We start from the raw sequence: 19,645 nt of genomic DNA, 5'->3' as shown, positions 1-19,645 counted from the left end.
TCATTTTTGCAGCAACTAATTTGAGTAGGGGCTCATGCAGGCCAGTGTATAATCTGGATGTGTGCCATCCGATTTTTAATCTAACTGCACACTGACTCATGTTATAAAATAAGGAATGTTCAGATTAATGATTTTTCTCTCAGGCTGAGTGTGAGAAAAAAAAATCAGATGCCACACAGAGCATCCGAGCAGCATCCAATATTTACAGACAGATTTCTGTTGTAATCCTAGGAAACTGAGTGTGAATGTTTGAAAGCAAATTGCACACGGACGTCACACGGATATCACATGGATGTAAAAAACAGACACACAGGTGGCACATGGATGAAAATTACAAAAAAAATTATCAGAATTTTCTGAATGAAACTCTTAACGATTTTTGATACGCTCTTCTGCAGGCGCTCTTACACTGAAGATTTTGTAAGGAAAGTTATAGTAACCTTACTTTCATGCTATGGGTTAAAAAATGTTCTATGAGACTCGGTCTTATCAAAATTTGGGAAATTGTTCTTGTAATCAGAGAGATTTTGATTAAAATCTTACTGTACTCATTTATGCAGTGCATTGTAAATTAATAGGGTTGATACATCAAATAACGCTCAAGTTACCTGGCACAGCAATGTGGCTATGTGGCTTCCATTATAAACACATCTGAGCCAAAATGATTTTCTGTTTTATTACATGTAGTTTTTCGAGAATTACTAGATGTATAATTCATTTTCGTATCCCTGTACATATACTGTATGAGTTATTATGTTCTGCAGCTTTGTAATGCTATTGGCATAATCACATTAATCCAGAAACCTTATACATGCCCAATAGGTGCATGGCTTACTAACCTCGCCCGATGCCCAGGCTGCTGCTGGCAGCATGATGCCAAGGTCAATATAGACAGCAGTGTCTAAGGCATACATGTCAATCTCTGGCCCATGGGCCAAATCTGATAGTATGGTGGTTTTATTTGGCTCGCATCACTAGAACCACAAATCAAATCCTATGTGGGGCCATTATTCTGTATGGAGGACTATGTGGGGCCCATAATGCGGTATGGATGACTATGTGTGACCCATTATTCTGTATGGAGGACAATGTGGGACCCATTATTTTGTATGGAGGACGATATGGGGCCCATTACTCTGTATGGATGACTTTGCGGGCCCATTATATTGTATGGAGGACTATGTGGGGCCCATTATTCTGTATGGAGGACTTTGCGGGGTCCATTATTCTGTATGGAGGGCTATGTAGGGTTCATTATTCTGCATGGAGGACTATGTGGGACCCATAATACTGTATGGAGGACTATGTGGTGCCCATAGTACTGTATGGAGGACTATGTGGTGACCATTATTCTGTATGGAGGACTGTGTGGGGCCCATACTGTATGGAAGACTATGTGGTGCCCATTGTTCTGTATGGATAACTTTTTGAGGCCCATTATATTGTATGGAGGACTATGTGGGGCCCATTGTTCTGTATGGAGGACTTTGCGGGGTCCATTATATTGTATGGAGGACGATGTGGGGCCCATTGCTCTGTATGGAGGACTTTGTGGGGCCCATTATATTGTATGGAGGACGATGTGGGGCCCATTGCTCTGTATGGATGGAAGACTTTGTGTAGCCCATTATATTGTATGGAGGACTATGTGGGGCCCATTGTTCTGTATGGAGGACTCTGCGGGGCCCATTATATTGTATGGAGGACTATGTGGGGCCCATTGTTCTGTATGGAGGACTTTGCTGTCCCATTATTCTGTATGGAGGACTATGTGGGGCCCGTAATACTGTATGGAAGACGATGTGAGGCCCATTACTCTGTTTGGAGGACTATGTGGTATCCATAATACTGTATGGAGGACTATGTGGGCATTATTCTGTATGGAGGACTATGTGGGGCCCATTATTCTGTATGGAGGACTTTGCAGGGCCCATTATGTTGTATACTGGTTAGCCCACAACTTTGTTCAAGTTTTTCATTTTGACCCTCTGTGTGTTTGAGTTTGATATCCCTGGTGTAAGGTATTTGACAGAGGGAGGCGGCTTCTCTGTGAGTCTCCTGACACCCCCAGGCCCCATGGTTAGTTATGGCAGCAAACAAGATTTTAGTTGTATTAATAGTTCAATCCCCAGGGGGTAAAATAAAGGATAATTATTGTTAATAATAAATAAAAAGTGTCCCCCTAATAAATAAATGTATTTTTTATTTTGTTCTTTTTTAAATATTCAACCAAAAAATACCGTACATATTTGTTACTGCTGTAGATTAAAGTAATTTGTTATTTTTACCGCATGATAGACATAACAATTGTGAAACACAACGGGTGAATTGCCCCCCACATAGTCCTCCATACAGAATAATGAGCCCTGCAAAGTCCTCCATAAAGCATGTTCGCTCATCACTACTGGAGACCATTAAGGGTATGTGCACACGTTGCGGATTTGCCTGCGGATCCTCAGCAGTTTTCCATTTGTTGTACAGTACCATGTAAACCTATGGAAATCCAAATGCGCAGTGCACATGCTGCGGGAAATTCGGCGCGGAAACGCAGCATTTTTTTTTCCGCAGCATGTCGATTCTTTGTGTGGATTCCGCAGCGTTTTACACCTGCTGGATAATAGGAATTCGCAGGTGTAAAACTGCAGGTGAAAGCCGCACAAAAACTGAACTTAATCCGCAGTAAATCTGCAGGTAATACGCAGGGCATTTTACCTGCGGATTCTGCAGAATCGGCGCGAAAATATCCGCAATGGAATCCGCTACGTGTGCACATACTTTAAAAAGCTTCTCCCCTTGTGCAGGTCAGTGGAAACAATCTGGGCTCTATTAACCCTACTGGGGTCCAGTGCCGAGTCTCCACCACTGTCCCGGTCTCTGTAATTTGGCTGCAGTAGTAATGTCATGTTGACAGCGCTGCAGCCAATCACTGGACTTTTCGGGTGTTTTTTTTTCAGGGCGTATTTTCCCACTTACATTTATATTCAATGGCAATTTTTAAAACTGACATGACTCTGTATCACCAATTCCCACTGAGGTGAATGGGACGCTCATATGAAATGAATAGATAGTGTTTTGTGACTGGATTCTACAGAAAAAGCCCCGTGTGAGCACAAACTAAGGATGTGTTCACATGGTGGTGGATTTACAGGCAGAATTTGTTCCAAAATCCACATACAGTTCTGCTTCATAGTAGCTTGGTGTTGTTTTTTATCTCACACGTAAAAAAGAAGCAAGATGTCAATACTCGAGGCGTTACCGTGTGGAGAAAAAAACCCAAGTGAGAATGCCCATAGTGCACCATGGCACGCGCTTTCTGGTGTTTTCCCTACAATTTTTCAGCTCTTTTTTTTCAGGTATTTTATCTGCACTATCTCAGTTTTTATTACAAGACATGTGTCACATTGATTGACGCAGAGATTTAGAAAAATTGCAAAAATAAAAAACATAAAAACTGCAGTTGAAAATGTGTTTTGTGCACAAGCTTCTGTGGCTTGCGGATATCTGTCTGCAGATGGTTTCTGAACCCCCGAAAACCAGAAGAAAAAGCAGAATAAAAAGTGCCACTCTGCGGTACATGATGCTGCAGTGAGCGACTCATAGACTGTGGGGCAGAGACTAATGGCCGCTGAGGGGCGCTGCTGTGTGCGGACCGTGCTGAGGGGATGGACACTCTGCATCCGCGTCCCCCTCCTGTCAGATGACGACAGTCACAGCCTGCCGTCACTCTCCTCACAGCCTGCCGTCACTCCCCTCACAGCCTGCCGTCACTCCCCTCACAGCCTGCCGTCACTCCCCTCACAGCCTGCCGTCACTCCCCTCACAGCCTGCCGTCACTCCCCGCAGTGCGGCGCTGCTCCTGTTCTGTGAACGCTCTTTCTTTTTCCCGCGCTGAATCCTGTGTTCGCTTTCTATGTTTTGTACCCTGCAGGCCGCCGTCCTGACACCGCGGGATCGTTGAACGTGCTGCTGCTGAGTGAGCCATGGACGCTGCCAGCGATGAGCGTCCTGCGCCCTCCGAGGATGATCTGCTCGAAATGATGATGGAGAGAAGTTTTACAGACTTGGAGGAGAAGCCCCCAGACAGGTAGCTGCTTTACTTTATAGGGGGATCCAGTAACAGTGGGGCTGATCAGTGGGGTCTGACTGCTGGGCTTGGCACCCATGGGCAGAGCAGGTGCTCTTACCTAACGCTACTTTCACACTAGCGTCGTTCGACGCACGTCGCAATGCGTCGTTATGTAGAAAAAACGCATCCTGCAAAGTTGCCCGCAGGATGCGTTTTTTCTCCATAGACTTACATTAGCGACGCATTGCGACACGTCGCATCGGTCGTGTGACAGATGCGTCGTGTTTTGGCAGACCATCGGCACAAAAAAACGTTAGGCTACTTTCACACTAGTCCGCCAGTACGGGCCGTCGCAAACCGTCGGCCCGACGGACAGTGTTTAAGGCTGCTTTCACACTAGCGTCGGTACAGGGCCGTCACGCTGCGTCGGCCCAACGTACCGACGCATACTGTGAAAAAAATGCCCAATGTGGGCAGTGGTAGCAGTCTTACGACGCTTCCGCTGCCCCATTGTAAGGTCCGGGGAGGAGGGGGCGGAGTTTCGGCCGCGCATGCGCGGTCGGAAATGGCGGACACGACGTGCAAAAAAAGTTACATGTAACTTTTTTTGTGCCGACGGTCCGCCAAAACACGACTCAACCGTTGCATGACGGTTGCGACGTGTGGCACTGCGTCGCTAATAAAAGTCTATGGAGAAAAAACACATCCTGCAGACAACTTTGCAGGATGCGCTTTTTCTCCACAACGATGCATTGTTTTTTCCCCATAGACTAACATTACCGACGTATTGCCACATGTCGCAACCATCGTGCGACAGTTGGGTCATGTTTTGGTGGACCGCCGCCACAAAAAAACGTTACATGTAACGTTTTTTTGTGCGTCGAGACCGCCATTTTCCAAACTCCTCCCCCTCCTCCCCGGACCTTACAATGGGGCAGCGGAAGCGTCGTAAGACTGCTTCCGCTGCCCACGTCGGGCATTTTTTTCACAGTATGCGTCGGTACGTCGGGCCGACGCAGCGCGACGGCCCCGTACTGACGCTAGTGTGAAAGCAGCCTTAATGTAGCACAACGTGGGCAGCGGATGCAGTTTTACAACGCATCCACTGCCCATTGTGAGTTCCGGGGAGGAGGGGACGGAGTTCCGGCCACACATGCGCGGTCGAAAATGGCGGATTCGAAGCACAAAAAAAGTTACATGGAACTTTTTTTGTGCCGACGGTCCGCCAAAACACGACGCATCCGTCGCAAGACGGATGCGACGTGTGGCAATCCGTCGCAATGCGTCGCTAATGAAAGTCTATGGAGAAAAAACGCATCCTGGGGGCAACGCAGGATGCGTTTTTTCTCCAAAACGACACATTGCGACGTGCGTCACAGGACGCTAATGTGAAAGTAGCCTTACATGTTTTGTCCGTCGGTTCCGCTTTTTCCGACCGCTCATGCGCAGCCGTAACTCCACCCCCTCCTCCCCGCTCATCACACTGGGCAGTGGATGCGTCGTAAGACTGCATCCGCTGCCCACGTTTTGAATAATTTGCACAACGTCCGTCGGTACGTCGGGCCAACGGTTTGTGACGGACTACCGACGTACCGACGGACTAGTGTGAAAGTAGCCTTAGTCTGGGGCCGCAATGCACATCACCCACCAACGCCACACTGACCCTTTTCTGTCAGCCCCATAGATGATGAATGGGGCACTGTTCACACAGCTGCTCCTGTCTGCCCGAGATAAGGTCCCTGTTCTGCTGATCGATGCCAGTCACAGCAGTCGGACCCCACTGATCACCTCTCCAGGGGAACGGGGACAACATCTTCCAAACAGAACACTCCGTTAGCTTAAAGGGATTGTCCAGTGGAAATAAGTTAACATCTTAAAGGGCCACTGTCACCCCCTCCAGCTGTTATAAACTAAAAGAGCCACCTTGTGCAGCAGTAATGCTGCATTCTGACAAGGTGGCTCTTTTAGTTTTAGGTTCAAGTATACCCAAAATAAAGCGTTTTGATACTTAGCCACAATACCTGTCTCTAGCCAGGGAGGCGGGTCCTCACTCCCCAGCTTGAACCGCTACTCTGCCGTCACTCCAATCTTCAGGGGCTTTCCTCGCCACCCCCTCAGCGCTGTTTACGCTTCAAAACCGGCGCCTGCGCTGTGTACTACTGTGCTGCGCAGGCGCAGTGAGCTCTGGCCGTCTGACGTCACAGCCAGGCTTGCAGACTGTGCCTGTGCGGCCGCCCTGCTTGTGAATCCCAGCCCCGCACTCTGCATAATGCATAACACAGTGCGGGGCTGGGATTCCAAAGGTGGGTGGCCGCAATGCCCGCACAGGAGCAGTCTGCAAGCCTGGCTGGGACGTCAGACGGCCAGAGCTTACTGCGCCTGCGCAGCACAGTAGTACACAGCGCAGGCGCCGGTTTTGAAACGTAAACAGCACTGGTGCCAAAAGCCCATGAAGATTGGAGTGACGGCAGAGTAGCGGTTCAAGCTGGGGAGTGAGGACCCGCCTCCCTGGCTAGAGACAGGTATTGTGGCTAAGTATCAAAACGCTTTATTTTGGGTATAATTGAACCTAAAACTAAAAGAGCCACCTTGTTAGAATGCAGCATTACTGCTGCACAAGGTGGCTCTTTTAGTTTATAACGGCTGGAGGGGGGTGACAGTGGCCCTTAAAGGAGGTCCAATTGCCGGGATCAGCACCTTAAGGGGGTCCGCCTGCCGTGGCCAGCGCCGCGTGGAGGTCCGCCTGCCGTGGCCAGCGCCGCGTGGAGGTCCGCCTGCCGTGGCCAGCGCCGCGTGGAGGTCCGCCTGCCGTGGCCAGCGCCGCGTGGAGGTCCGCCTGCCGTGGCCAGCACCGCGTGGAGGTCCGCCTGCCGTGGCCAGCACCGCGTGGGGGTCCGCCTGCCGTGGCCAGCACCGCGTGGGGGTCCGCCTGCCGTGGCCAGCACCGCGTGGGGGTCCGCCTGCCGGGGCCAGCACCGCGTGGGGGTCCTACTGCCGGGGCCAGCACCAATAGGCAGGACAGAGCACTTTTATCCTCATTAGTATGGAGTACAGTGCACATGCTTGACCGACGCTCCATTCATTCTCGATGGTCATGTCCATAAACTATGAGCAGGGTTAGAAAACATAGGTAATATCACAGTATACAGGCGTGAGAATGGACCTGCACCCCATTACTGGACCCTGGTGTCAGTAAGGTGAGGAGAGGAATGTATAATCCAGACCTGGTGCCCAGAGCTTATGCTTGGCCTGCAGTCCTCACAGTTCCACCCTCTCGCCAAGTCTCCGGGACATCTTCAGTATGATCAGATGATGGCTTCCATCTCCAGAGCAGTCCGGAGGGTCAGCGCATTCACAGCTCAGGCTGCACCCTCGGACCACCTCCACAATAGTCACTGGTACAAAAGCCGCTCAGTGCGGCAGCAACTTATTATTCCTTGCTGTCTTTTTTTAGGCCTCCTAAGAAGATAATGGGCAGGACTAAACTGTGCCGAGGTCTGCACAATAGATACTGTGTCCTGGATGTGAGGGAGGTGTACGCACCCATGGAGGAGAAACATCTCGCCATCACCGCTCACCAGGATGGAGGAGACGCAGAACTCTGCATTCTGAAGGACGACTGGTATCTATGATAATCAGCTTTTCTGGCCATATCTTATTCTGCATTATTACATGGCAATGTACTGTTTGATTTTAACTCGCAGCCAAAGTGAGTTTTGTAGTGAAACAGCCCATTTAATATAACCTTAAAGCGTTGGCTGCCATCAGGTATTGTGCTCGTCTTGTGGTCCCTGACGGTCTCAGAGTAAGGTCCCACTGTGTGGTCAAAAGTCTCGTCTGGCTGTGGAGTAAGTGAATACACACATTGTGGTGACACTGAAGTGTTACTTGTATATTCATTTGCCTATGTGACCCCCTTTCCCCAGAGACCACTGATGGCTCCGGCGGTGATATCGGTATTTATGGCACATGAATACTTCAGCCAGTAATAAGCCACAGTGGCCATGTTTGGGCTTGGCACATCATTACTGAACCGAATGTCGCCTGTCTGGGGACCACAGCATCGTCGGTGCAGCAATTAAAAATGCGAGTAACGGTTTAAATGCCTCTTTATGACGCAAGTCAAAAAATGGCGAAAGAATATGTTTAGTCTTTCTGTAATTCGTGCATTTAGGGCCCGAATCATAATGGTGTTTTTGCCAGAATTCTGGTGTAAAACACATTAAAATATTGAAAAATGTTGTTACTTTTGGTGTTTTTACATCAGTCCCAGACATCTTTCGCTTAAATAGGTCAAGATGTGGTGTGTCAAAGCTTGCGCTACAAATTCTGCAAAATATACACTGCTTTAGCATTGCAAATTATGCCAGAAATGTATTCCAGTCCCCGAATGGAGTAGGATTTCTAGCAGAGGCGCATGCATGTTTTTAGGTGCGCAAAATTCATTAAAAGGTGTGCTCCTCTTAATGAACATCTTAGTCCAGTGCTGTCTTCACTAGGACAAGATAAGCTTACAAAACACCAGTGTTGATGAATCAGGTCTGGAGTGTGTTGTTAACACCTCCATTTAATGTTTTATGGGTACGTGTATACCGATGTACATGGTTGATTCATCTTTAAAAAAAAAAATAAAAAAATTGGTCTGCATGTTATCGGGTCCCCTTCCAGTCCTGATTCCCATCTGGTGTTATGGCCACGTCTATATGATTTCGGCAGACCTGATCCATATGTTCTACTGTGTGATGAGCCGCTATCAGAGGTTTCTGGGAGCAGTCTGACTCCCTGCTGAAAGGGAGATCGGGGAATTGACTGTCGCCCAAATTGCTTATCTTCACCAACACTAAGGGTACTGTCACACAGTACCATTTTGATCGCTACGACGGTACGATTCGTGACGTTCTAGCGATATCGTTACGATATCGCAGTGTCTGACACGCAGCAGCGATCAGGGATCCTGCTGAGAATCGTACGTCGTAGCAGATCGTGTGGAACTTTCTTTCGTCGCTTGATCACCCGCTGACATCGCTGGATCGTTGTGTGTGACAGCGATCCAGCGATGTGTTCGCTTGTAACCAGGGTAAACATCGGGTAACTAAGCGCAGGGCCGCGCTTAGTAACCCGATGTTTACCGTGGTTACCAGCGTAAACGTAAAAAAAACAAACAGTACATACTCACATTCCGGTGTCTGTCCTCCAGCGTCTCAGCTTCTCTGCACTGTGAGCGTCTGCCAGCCGGAAAGCGAGCACAGCGGTGACGTCTGACGTCACCGCTGTGCTTGCCGGCTATGGCGCTTACACAGTGGAGAGAAGCAGAACGCCGGGGACAGACACCGGAATGTAAGTATGTAGTGTTTGTTTTTTTTACGTTTACGCTGGTAACCACGGTAAACATCGGGTTACTAAGCGCGGCCCTGCGCTTAGTTACCCGATGTTTACCCTGGTTACCGGGGACTTCGGCATCGCTCCAGCGCCGTGATTGCACCGTGTGACCGCAGTCTACGACGCTGGAGCGATATTCATACGATCGCTGCGACGTCACGGATCGTGCCGTCGTAGCGATCAAAATGGTACTGTGTGACAGTACCCTAACGCTCTGCTACTGACTTGCATGAGTGAAGTATATATGAGTCTACTACCCCTGCTAACTGCGTCACCATCTTCTCCAGGTTTGGTCTTGTACAAACAATACTTCTTCCTCCACAGGGTTGGACTTGAAGTGAAGCCAGGAGATATTATTCACCTGGAGGGTGACATGACGCCTCCAAATACATGGACTATAGACAGAGATTCCGGATATGTCATTTTATTTCCTGACCTTCTCATTTCTGGTACCAGCATAGCAAACGGTATTCGATGCTTACGGAGATCGGTTCTAAGTGAGAAGTTCAAGGTTTGTTTCTTTATCATAGATATGTAATTTCAATTACTTTTTTTTTTTTTTTTTTACATCAACAGACACAATTTTCAGTTAGTTAATGTCCTTTATAAATATCCATATTTACACACAAAGCACTTTTGCACAAGAGGATGTCATCACGAGGTGACGATGTGGTCACTTACCACAGTTTCTTTCTTTGCCACCCTCTGTATATGTACTGAATCCATTGCTCTGATAGTAGCTGTGAGAGAAGTAACTGAGACGCTGGCACTTTGCTTCTGTCCTTGCCGGCCGCAGTGTCTAACTGGGAAAGAAGGAGTCATCGGGGATGTTGATAGAAGCGGGGAGTGACACCAGCGCAGCTCCAGAGCTTCTATCGCCATCCTCCAACAAATCGTCATCCGGGAGCGGTGACAGAAGCAGGGTGAGTGACACCAGCGCTACCCTACAGCTTTGAATCGTCATGGGGGGGTGGGGCACTGGTGTCACTCACTGCTTCTATCATCACCCCCTGTTGAAGTTTCCTTTTACAAGCTTTTAGAAGCTGTGACTGGCGGGGACAGAAACGGAGTGCGAGCACCTTGATCACTTCTACCACGGTTTCGCTCAGTGCCATGGTACCAGGACATTTTCAGAAAGTGGCAATAAAAAAAAAAATCTGTGGCAAGTGACTGCAGCGCTCATCCCTGATGACATCCTGCTCCAGGAGGGGTGATTGATGCTGAGAAGCGAGTGCAGCCCCAGCCTGCTGTGAAGTCCTGTTTAACACTCCCCTCAAACTAAGCGTCACAGGAGGTGAAGTATAGATAGAATGTTCAGGAATTAGATAATAAAGAAAATTATGAAAGTGCTTAGGGTGTGAAAATAGATACCTAAAATGGCCTTTATAAATATCGGACCATTCTCTTTAAAGGAAGTATGTCATTTGATTTGAGGCTGTGTTTGCACACCTCATTTACCGCATGCAATGGTACAGACCGGCTCGTCTCAATGTTGCTGCAAACTCATGCAGTTATTAGTGGCTGCAAGTGGGTATAGCACCGCCATCTCATTAGGCTGTAAACTGGGGGATCATAAGGGTGTTATTGTAGAAAATTATTCATTTTTTTTTTTTTTTTTTTAAACCTAATACTCTACCGATTGTTTTTAGGTTTGTGATAAAGGGTCAAGGCAAATGTTGATTGGTACTATGCTACATGACGTTTTCCAAAAGGCAACAGCATGTGGGTTTGGTGAGGATGTTTTGCAAGACCTCGCTCTCCAGACTGTCTATGGGCCAAAATATCTGAAAGAAATGTAAGTAATCGAATGCCTCAGTTATTGGAGAATAATGTAATATTACATAAGGCAATGCTTACCGGTATTTAAGCTTTTTTTTTCTATAAATTCTACAATTGTGTATTAGTGGACTTGTAGTAAACGGTGAGCTGAAAGTGTCGCTTTGGCAGCATAGATACATTTTGGGTACCAGTCTGGTTTCCATAATGTCCCTGAATTGTCAGTTTAGGAGCAGGTACAGCATGGGCCGCACTAATGTAGTCTGCTTCACCATTGCAGCTACCAACACAAACCTGGCTATAGTCTCTGTGCGCCTCCTGCTCCATCACTGCTTATGTCAGCCATAAATATTAGGCTTGTAATATGCCTGGGTGCTCAATGGACCCAATTTCTCTATCGCCTCTCATTGGGGGACACAGGAACCATGGGTGTATTCTGCTGCCACTAGGAGGCTGACACAATGCACAAAATTTAGCTCCTCCTCTGCAGTGTACACCCCACCGACTGGCATTATACACTTCAGTTTAGCTTAGTGTCAGTAGGAGGTGGACACGGGTCTTTCATTAGACCCTTATCTACCTCAATGTGCGTCATTTTCTTTCAGGTTTTCCGGAGGGATACAGGGTGAACACAGGGCTGTGGAGTCGGTAAGCCACAGTTGCGACTTCGACTCCTGGATTTTATCAGGTTCCGACTCCGACACCTTCATATATGGCTAATTCATAACAATAAATTTACTGTTGTAAAATATTAACATCGTGCTTATTCAGTTTCTCACCATCATATAAGTAATCAGACCACTTAGAGCAAAAACTATATTCATTAGAATACAATTAGAATATAGCAAATAACTTTTATAAACTTTTCTAAACTCTTGTAAGTAAATATGCAATAAACACTGTTATGCAGTTAATAAGAAGAAATCTATAAATTTGTCCTCAGACAAAGTATTGCCTCTGTCAGATCCTCCTTCATGGATGCCCTCAAATCTGATCTAATTATTTTGAGAGCAGAGAACAACCTCTACACTAACTTGGGTTGGTGGCAAAGCAGTAACCACTCGGGCAATATCTCTGACAAGGTCAGGATACAGAGGAATCGCCTGTCGCACTGTTATTTTTGATGAACGGTCAAATTTCTCAATTCCTTTTAGTGCACATGAAAAATTCTGCTGAAATGTACTGGCTGTGTTCTTTGATGGGGATGACTCTTCTTCTATGCGGGAACGCTTTGCACGGTCCTTGTGATCCAAATATTTTTCGAAATTAAATTCTTCATTAGTTGATGAGGGTGAAGATGTGGCAGGACGACCAAATTCTTCTTGTTCCTCCTGACTGTTCTGCAACCCTTTCATCCTTACTGCTATTTGAAACAGTTATTGTGTAATAGTAGCTCCTCTCTCCGTTTCATTGATGTAGCAATGCCACTTGCTATTAACCCTCCTCTTTGGGACGGGCGAAACATCAGGTTCTTCCACTCCTTTAAGAAAATACCTGGAGTTAAGTCCTCTGCTTGTAATTTTTTAGTCACTGTTAATGGGTGCTCTAGCAATTTTTCCAGCTCAGTCACCTGATTCCACTGACTTTCATTTAGCGTCAGTTGAGGGTTAGCCATGTCTACAAGAAAGGTTTTCAGTTCAACCAAGCGCTGAATCATTAAGTAAGTACTGCCCCATCGTGTGGCTTGATCAATAATTGCCCCTTTTCCAGCACTTCTCTTCAAAATTGAGTCAACTTTAGGGGTTCTGGCAACAGTAGCCAATATTCTCACCTTGCCAATCAGTGCAGCAGCATGTCCTTCTTGCAGACTGTCTCTTATAGCCAGCTGTAGCGTATGCACAACACAGCGCATGTGATGAATGAAAGAACGTATTGACACAGTTTCAACAAGATCATCTAAACTATCATGTTGCTGTTCATCTGAAGCAACTTCAGTTTGCTCCTCAGTTACAATACTGTGTTCCTCTATTTCAAACATTTCTGTGTCTGTGGACCCAGAATGTTCTTCTAGCTGCTGGTCACCATCATTACTCTCATTCATTAGCTTAATAGTACTTATCATATTTGAAGCATTGTCAGTTACGACAGAAAGAACTTGCTCTTTTTTAAGTTCTTAGTCTTGCAGAACCTTTTCCACCAAGACCTGGAGAAACTCACTGGTGTGATGAGCTTTGGTGTCTTTTACTGCCAATGTCTTGGTAACTATTTCATTTTTGTCACAAACAAATCGGACATTGATGGCAAAATAGTTCACTCTGTGACGTGTGCAGGCATCCATTTTAAGAAACAGAAAGCGTCCCTTGAGAGTTTTTTAAGTTCTTCCTTTTGTTTAAAAGCTTCTTCGATTACTAATTTTCTAATACTCGCCCTCTCCAGAGAAACACCAAGCTTGCGGGCCATTTCCCCATTCAGACACATAAAAGCTGGTCGTGAAAATAATGAAATGGGCACACTATCCTTTACAACAAGCTCTATGATCTGTTTTTTAAATGTATCTACTGTCATTGTCACAGTAACTTTGTCACTGACAAAATATCTTGCAACTGATGGCTGCAAAGTTCTCTGTGCCTTTGGCTGGAAGAGCTGGGCACTGGTTCATTGGTTTGGATGCAGTCTTTCTCATCCACTGCTTTCAGTACTTCTGGATGAAAGCGCTGTAAATGTCTCTTTAGAATAGAAGCTCTGGTAGGAGCATTTTTATCTTTGCCTGAATATGCACTGATCTTGGCTTCACAGCATTTGTTTTCGTCTGGATCATTTGTCATACACTGACAATGTTTTCTATCTTGAGTGATGGTGAAATGTTCAAATACAGCTGATTTAATGTGATGCTTCTTTGACATTCTCAGGTTTTTAATTCTGCATTCACAATCCAAATGACAATTGTTTTTCCTAAAAACAATTGTACAAAATTATTGCCAGGTCGTACAACTGATATATTGGTCAGTAATACTGTTATTCCTCATGTACTCACAGTTAACTGATGCAAAGTTTGTTGAAAGGATAGTACTTCTTACAGTCTTGCTCTTCTGAGCAGCAGCTGTGAGATGCTTGGAAGACGCACACCTAGTAAACATCTAGTCTAGAGGAGGAGCTTTACTACTAAGAATTTGCAACACATTTTCACTTTCAGTTTCATACATTGTAAGTAGGGGGGTTGGGGCAGGATGAGTTTAACCAAGTATAAGATTAGATAAGGGCAGTGGAGAACAGTGACACACAAGAAGTAAGAAATGTCTCTATCTCCAGCAGAACTGCTTATCACTGTTGTTCATAGTTTGATAGAACATATATATTTGAGTAACATTTATAAATTTCATATAAAAGTTCAATTATGAAATATTAATACATTTTTTTTAAAAGCTGGAGTCGGTACATTTCTACCGACTCCAACCAAAACTAACTCCGACTCCACAGCCCTAGTTGAACAGTCACACCTGTAGTCCCACAATACGGACTATGAGTACGGCGTGTACTGCCACCCCGTATCCTCATAGATCCCTCAGCAAGACCATGATCCTAGCACACAAGCGTGCTCAGAAGTCCGGTCCTGGCTCCGTCCCCCACCCACTCGCCCACCAGAGCCTGTCGGTTGCGGAGACGAGGACGTCCATCAGCTCCCTGGACGTCTCATTCCTCTTCAGGTTAGTATCGGCGTGGAAGGTTTGAGGTGAGTATTTCCCCATCCCATCCCAGATCTTTCAAGGGGGGGTCTTGCTAGGGGCTCTCAGCATACCTGGTCGTCGCTTTCACCCAGATTGCAGCACCACGGCCCGGGATTGCTCTATTGCGCGGCGGCCTTTGCAGGCAGCCGGGTTTCTTCCTTCCCATGCGGCAGCTGCGGCCCCTCTGCCTTCTAGTCCAGTGCGGGGCCTTTACGGGCTGCCGCGCCGCTTCCTACCCCGGCGGCCGCACTGCCCCGGCGCCGCGGTTTTCTCGGCAGCCGCACCACCTTTCTGGTTTTAATGGGGCCGCACTACCTTCTCCAGCGCGGCACCCTGCCGCTTCTCCCTGCGGCGCACTGCTTCGGCGTCGCGGGTTTCTTGGTGGCCGCTCTATCCTCTCCAGCGTGACAGCCTTGGCACGCTGCCGCTCCGTTTTTCTAACTGCAGCGCACTGCTCCGGCTCCGCAGCTCTTTCTTCTGTCGGTCGCCAGCCTCTAATTTAGGCCCCGGCATCTGCCCGGGCCTACTTCCGGTGCCGCGCTCCGCCCACTTCCACCTTCATCGGGCGGGCTTTCTCCCACCCGACAATCTCTGTCCTGCACTCTCCGCCCACCGGTGCCATCTTGGTGCTCCTCGGCGCACGGCCGTCTCTGTCCCTCCCTCTACGCCGCTGCTTGGTGCCACATATCGCTCTCCGCCCTTTCCACAGCGCACATTCCTGCGCCCTTTCAGCGGTCACCATCTGAGGTTCAGATTGCAGCAGGAGCTCAACTTCTCTCCGGAGGTCCACCCGCAAGCCGGACAGCTTCCTCCACCTGGAATCCATTTTTTCGTCTGCCGTGAGTAGCTCTGCACTGCAGACTGACACTCCCCTCTGCCCCCTGTCCCCTAACCCTCTGGCATTTTCTTCAGGGACCCTTCAAAATGTCTACCTCTAAGGGAGGCCGCTCTCGTCCTCCTACTTCTTCCTCCGCTTCTTCTGCCTTAGTCAAATACTTTGCATGTTCGTCCTGTAACTGCAAACTTTCCTCAGGTCAGTCCTCCCCACTGTCAGACCTGCAGCAACCCGATTGTTCCCACTGCCCAGGATCCCCCGGCTGCTCCGCTTGAGAGTGATACCCCCACCCCTAGCTGGGCCTCCTCTCTGTCACAATCGGTAGCGGATCTAACTCGGGTGTCCCAAACTCTGGTGTCCGTGCTGGATCGATTATCCCTGCAGACCCCCGCAGTAGCCAGCGAGTCGCAGGAACCTCCGTTGGAGCCCTCCATTATAAGCCGCAAAAGGTCCAGACAGGAACGCCGGTCTGAGTCCTCTTCTCGCTCCATCTCGCCACACGGTCCTTCTCTGCTGTCCTCCTCCCCTGAGTCAGGCGAGGCATTCTCTGATGCGCCCTCGGAGGATATTTCTGAGCTGGATTCTAGCCAAATCGCTACCATGAGGGATATGGTTCAGAATCTCATTGGAGCGATAAATCAGACCTGTGGCATCAAGGATACCGCTACAGAATCTGCAGATCAGGCGGTTTCGTTTAGACGGGCTAAACCACCTTCCAAGTTTTTCGCTCCTCACCCTGAATTCGAGGAGATCATGACCAGAGAAAGAGAGAATCCGACCAGACGCTTTCAGAGAGGAAAGCGACTTTCCGTTTTATATCCCTTTTCTCCGGAGCTCACCGCTAATTGGACTGCTTCTCCTTCGGTGGATCCTCCAGTTTCCAGGCTGTCCACCAACACGGTCCTTCCACTGTCCGGCGGAGCATCTCTGAAGGATTCTAACGATAAGATTCTATGACCCTTTGCTAAGTCAGCCTTTGAAGCTGCTGCAGCTACTCTATGCATAATTAAATTACCTATTTGAGGTATGAAGTGACACGTTAAGAAACAGTAATAAAAAGAAAGCTTTATTAACATATAGTTTTAAAAGATTTACAATTTTTTAATAAAAAGACAGGATAATGTAGGGGAAGGACCTCCAAAATACAAACAGGGGGTGACCCACAAATTCCCAGTTATGATGTATAGTTATAGATTGAATATACGTATGACGTATTAAAGTGCTTTGATCAGTAACCCTATGAAGTAAAGAGGAAAGTAAAGACCAGTCTATGTGGATGGACGGAATCAGCGTCTCTTTAGAAATACCACATAGCGGTTTGATGATTTAAATAAGGGTATACCTGAATAATAAGCGGATGGTAATATATCTGTGCACCCAGCTAAATCTAGTACATCAGAAAAAAATAATGAAAAATGGCTCTAAATAGATTTGGAATAGTAATGGAGAGAGATGGTATTTGCTAATAGCATGAATTGCTGTACATAGAAGGAGCATAATACTAGGACCATGAAAAGAATTGGCCGCTAGGTGGCGGTATAATAAAAGAAATGTATTCCTAGGTGAGACAGCCTCGCAAGAGGACGGAGGAAAACACAAATGAAAACACGGCCAAAGTGAGTATTTTACCTGATGGTAGATGAGAGTGGGTGCAGATAAACTGGGAAGTCCGGTCACCTCCTGTGCCCGACGAGCGCCGTTTCGCCTTTCGGCTTCTTCCAAATCAGGAGGGGCAATGGAATACATTTCTTTTATTATACCGCCACCTAGCGGCCAATTCTTTTCATGGTCCTAGTATTATGCTCCTTCTATGTACAGCAATTCATGCTATTAGCAAATACCATCTCTCTCCATTACTATTCCAAATCTATTTAGAGCCATTTTTCATTATTTTTTTCTGATGTACTAGATTTAGCTGGGTGCACAGATATATTACCATCCGCTTATTATTCAGGTATACCCTTATTTAAATCATCAGACCGCTATGTGGTATTTCTAAAGAGACGCTGATTCCGTCCATCCACATAGACTGGTCTTTACTTTCCTCTTTACTTCATAGGGTTACTGATCAAAGCACTTTAATACGTCATACGTATATTCAATCTATAACTATACATCATAACTGGGAATTTGTGGGTCACCCCCTGTTTGTATTTTGGAGGTCCTTCCCCTACATTATCCTGTCTTTTTATTAAAAAATTGTAAATCTTTTAAAACTATATGTTAATAAAGCTTTCTTTTTATTACTGTTTCTTAACGTGTCACTTCATACCTCAAATAGGTAATTTAATTATGCATCAATAATCGAAGTGCTAATGCCTTGCCTACATTAAATCTTTTTTCTTCTTTCGGATTATGGGATTAATGCAGCTACTCTATGCCCGGCTTTTGCTTCCACTTGGGTTTCAAAATCCATATCCAAATGGGCCAAACAACTCCGTCGGCACATCCTGGACGGAGCTCCACCCGGACAGCTGGCGGAGCTTGCCAACCAGATTTCTCACGCGAGTGAATACATGGTCTCCGCCTCCCTGGACGCCGCGTCTTGTGCGGCTCAGGCGTCCAGCAATGCTGTTGCCATCCACCGGACCGTTTTGCTCAAGGCCTGGCAGGCGGATTTGTCTTCTAAAAAGTCCCTTACCAGCCTGCCTTTTCAAGGTTCACGTCTCTTTGGTTCTAAGCTGGACCAAATCGTTAAGGATGCCACTGGGGGCACAAGTTCTCTTCTTCCCCAGTCCAAACCTCATCGTCCTCCTCCTAGATGGCAATTTCGGTCCTTTCGGCCTTTTCGTCGCTTCGCGGTTTCAAACTCCATTTTCCAGCAGCAACAGAGGCCACAGGCACGTCGAGAGAAGAAGACTGTATCCTTTAGACCCACTCCTTCCTGGCGTCCTCGCTACTCCCAGGGTAGATCCTCCATGTCCAGGACTGGAAGATCCACCTCGGCATGACTCTCCGCAAAACCCCAGCCAACTTCCCAGGCTGGGCGGCAGTCTCCTCTTCAGGGACGTCTGAATCTCCTCAGTAAAGGACGCATGGGTCAGGGAAGTTGTATCCGCGGGATACAAAAGAGTTCTTTTCACGACCCCGGGATCGTTTCTTCGAATCCCGACCTCCAAGAGACCCCGCTCTAGTTCCGAGTTTCTTTGCAGCCATCGCTTCTCTCCTCAAAGCCGGGGTAATCGTTTCCGCCCCAGAAAAAGAACGGTTCACAGGTTTCTATTCAAATCTTTTTGTGGTACCGAAAAAAGACGGCAAGGTTCGTCCCATTCTGGATCTCAAATTACTGAACAGGAGAGTTCGTCTGAGACACTTCAGGATGGAATCCCTTCGTTCAGTAATTGCTTCCATGGAGGCTCAGGAATTTCTGTGTTCCATAGATATTCAGGACGCCTACCTCCATGTCCCGATATTCCCGGGACATCACCGATTCCTGCGCTTTGCGGTGCTCCAGGATCATTTTCAGTTCGTCGCCCTGCTGTTCGTCTTGCAACCGCTCCCAGGGTTTTCAAGAAGATTATGGCAGCGCTGATAGCCATCTTGAGGGTCAGAGGCCTGGTTCTGTTTCCATACCTCGACGACTTCATCTAGGCTCTGTCTTTTTCTCAAGCTCCCGGAAGTCTGTCCATTGTCCTCGACACCCTAGCCCGCTTCGGGTGGCTGGTCAACCGGAAAAAGTCCTGCCTTATTCCTTCTCAGCGCATCGTTTTTCTGGGCATGCTCTTCGACACTCATCAGACCAAAGTCTTCCTTCCCGAAGACAAGATCCATCCTTCGTTGGGACGTACGCTTGCTCCAGGGTCCTCGGTTTCCCTCCTTCCGATCGGCCATGAAGGTTCTGGGGAGGATGGTAGCAACATTGGAAGCAATTCCCTTCGCCCAATTTCACTCGTGGCCTCTTCAGCAAGCCATCCTGGCTCAGTG

At 47.4% G+C, this 19,645-nt stretch overlaps 1 protein-coding gene across 1 annotated transcript in view; it reads left to right on the top strand.

Moving 5' to 3' along the window:
• Positions 1-3,741: 3,741 nt before the first annotated feature.
• The window catches only part of DNA2 (DNA replication helicase/nuclease 2), a 73,480-nt gene continuing 57,576 nt past the window's right edge, over positions 3,742-19,645 (top strand). Inside the window, exons 1-4 of the mRNA XM_077258994.1 lie at positions 3,742-4,084; positions 7,521-7,688; positions 9,770-9,956; positions 11,095-11,240. Of these exons, the coding sequence (XP_077115109.1) occupies positions 3,981-4,084; positions 7,521-7,688; positions 9,770-9,956; positions 11,095-11,240 (605 nt within the window). The 5' untranslated portion in view covers positions 3,742-3,980. The remainder of the gene's footprint in view (positions 4,085-7,520; positions 7,689-9,769; positions 9,957-11,094; positions 11,241-19,645) is intronic.

This window comes from Ranitomeya variabilis, chromosome 4, assembly GCF_051348905.1.
Source record: "Ranitomeya variabilis isolate aRanVar5 chromosome 4, aRanVar5.hap1, whole genome shotgun sequence".
NCBI lineage: Eukaryota > Metazoa > Chordata > Amphibia > Anura > Dendrobatidae > Ranitomeya > Ranitomeya variabilis.
This window is presented reverse-complemented; position numbering and strand designations above follow the sequence as displayed.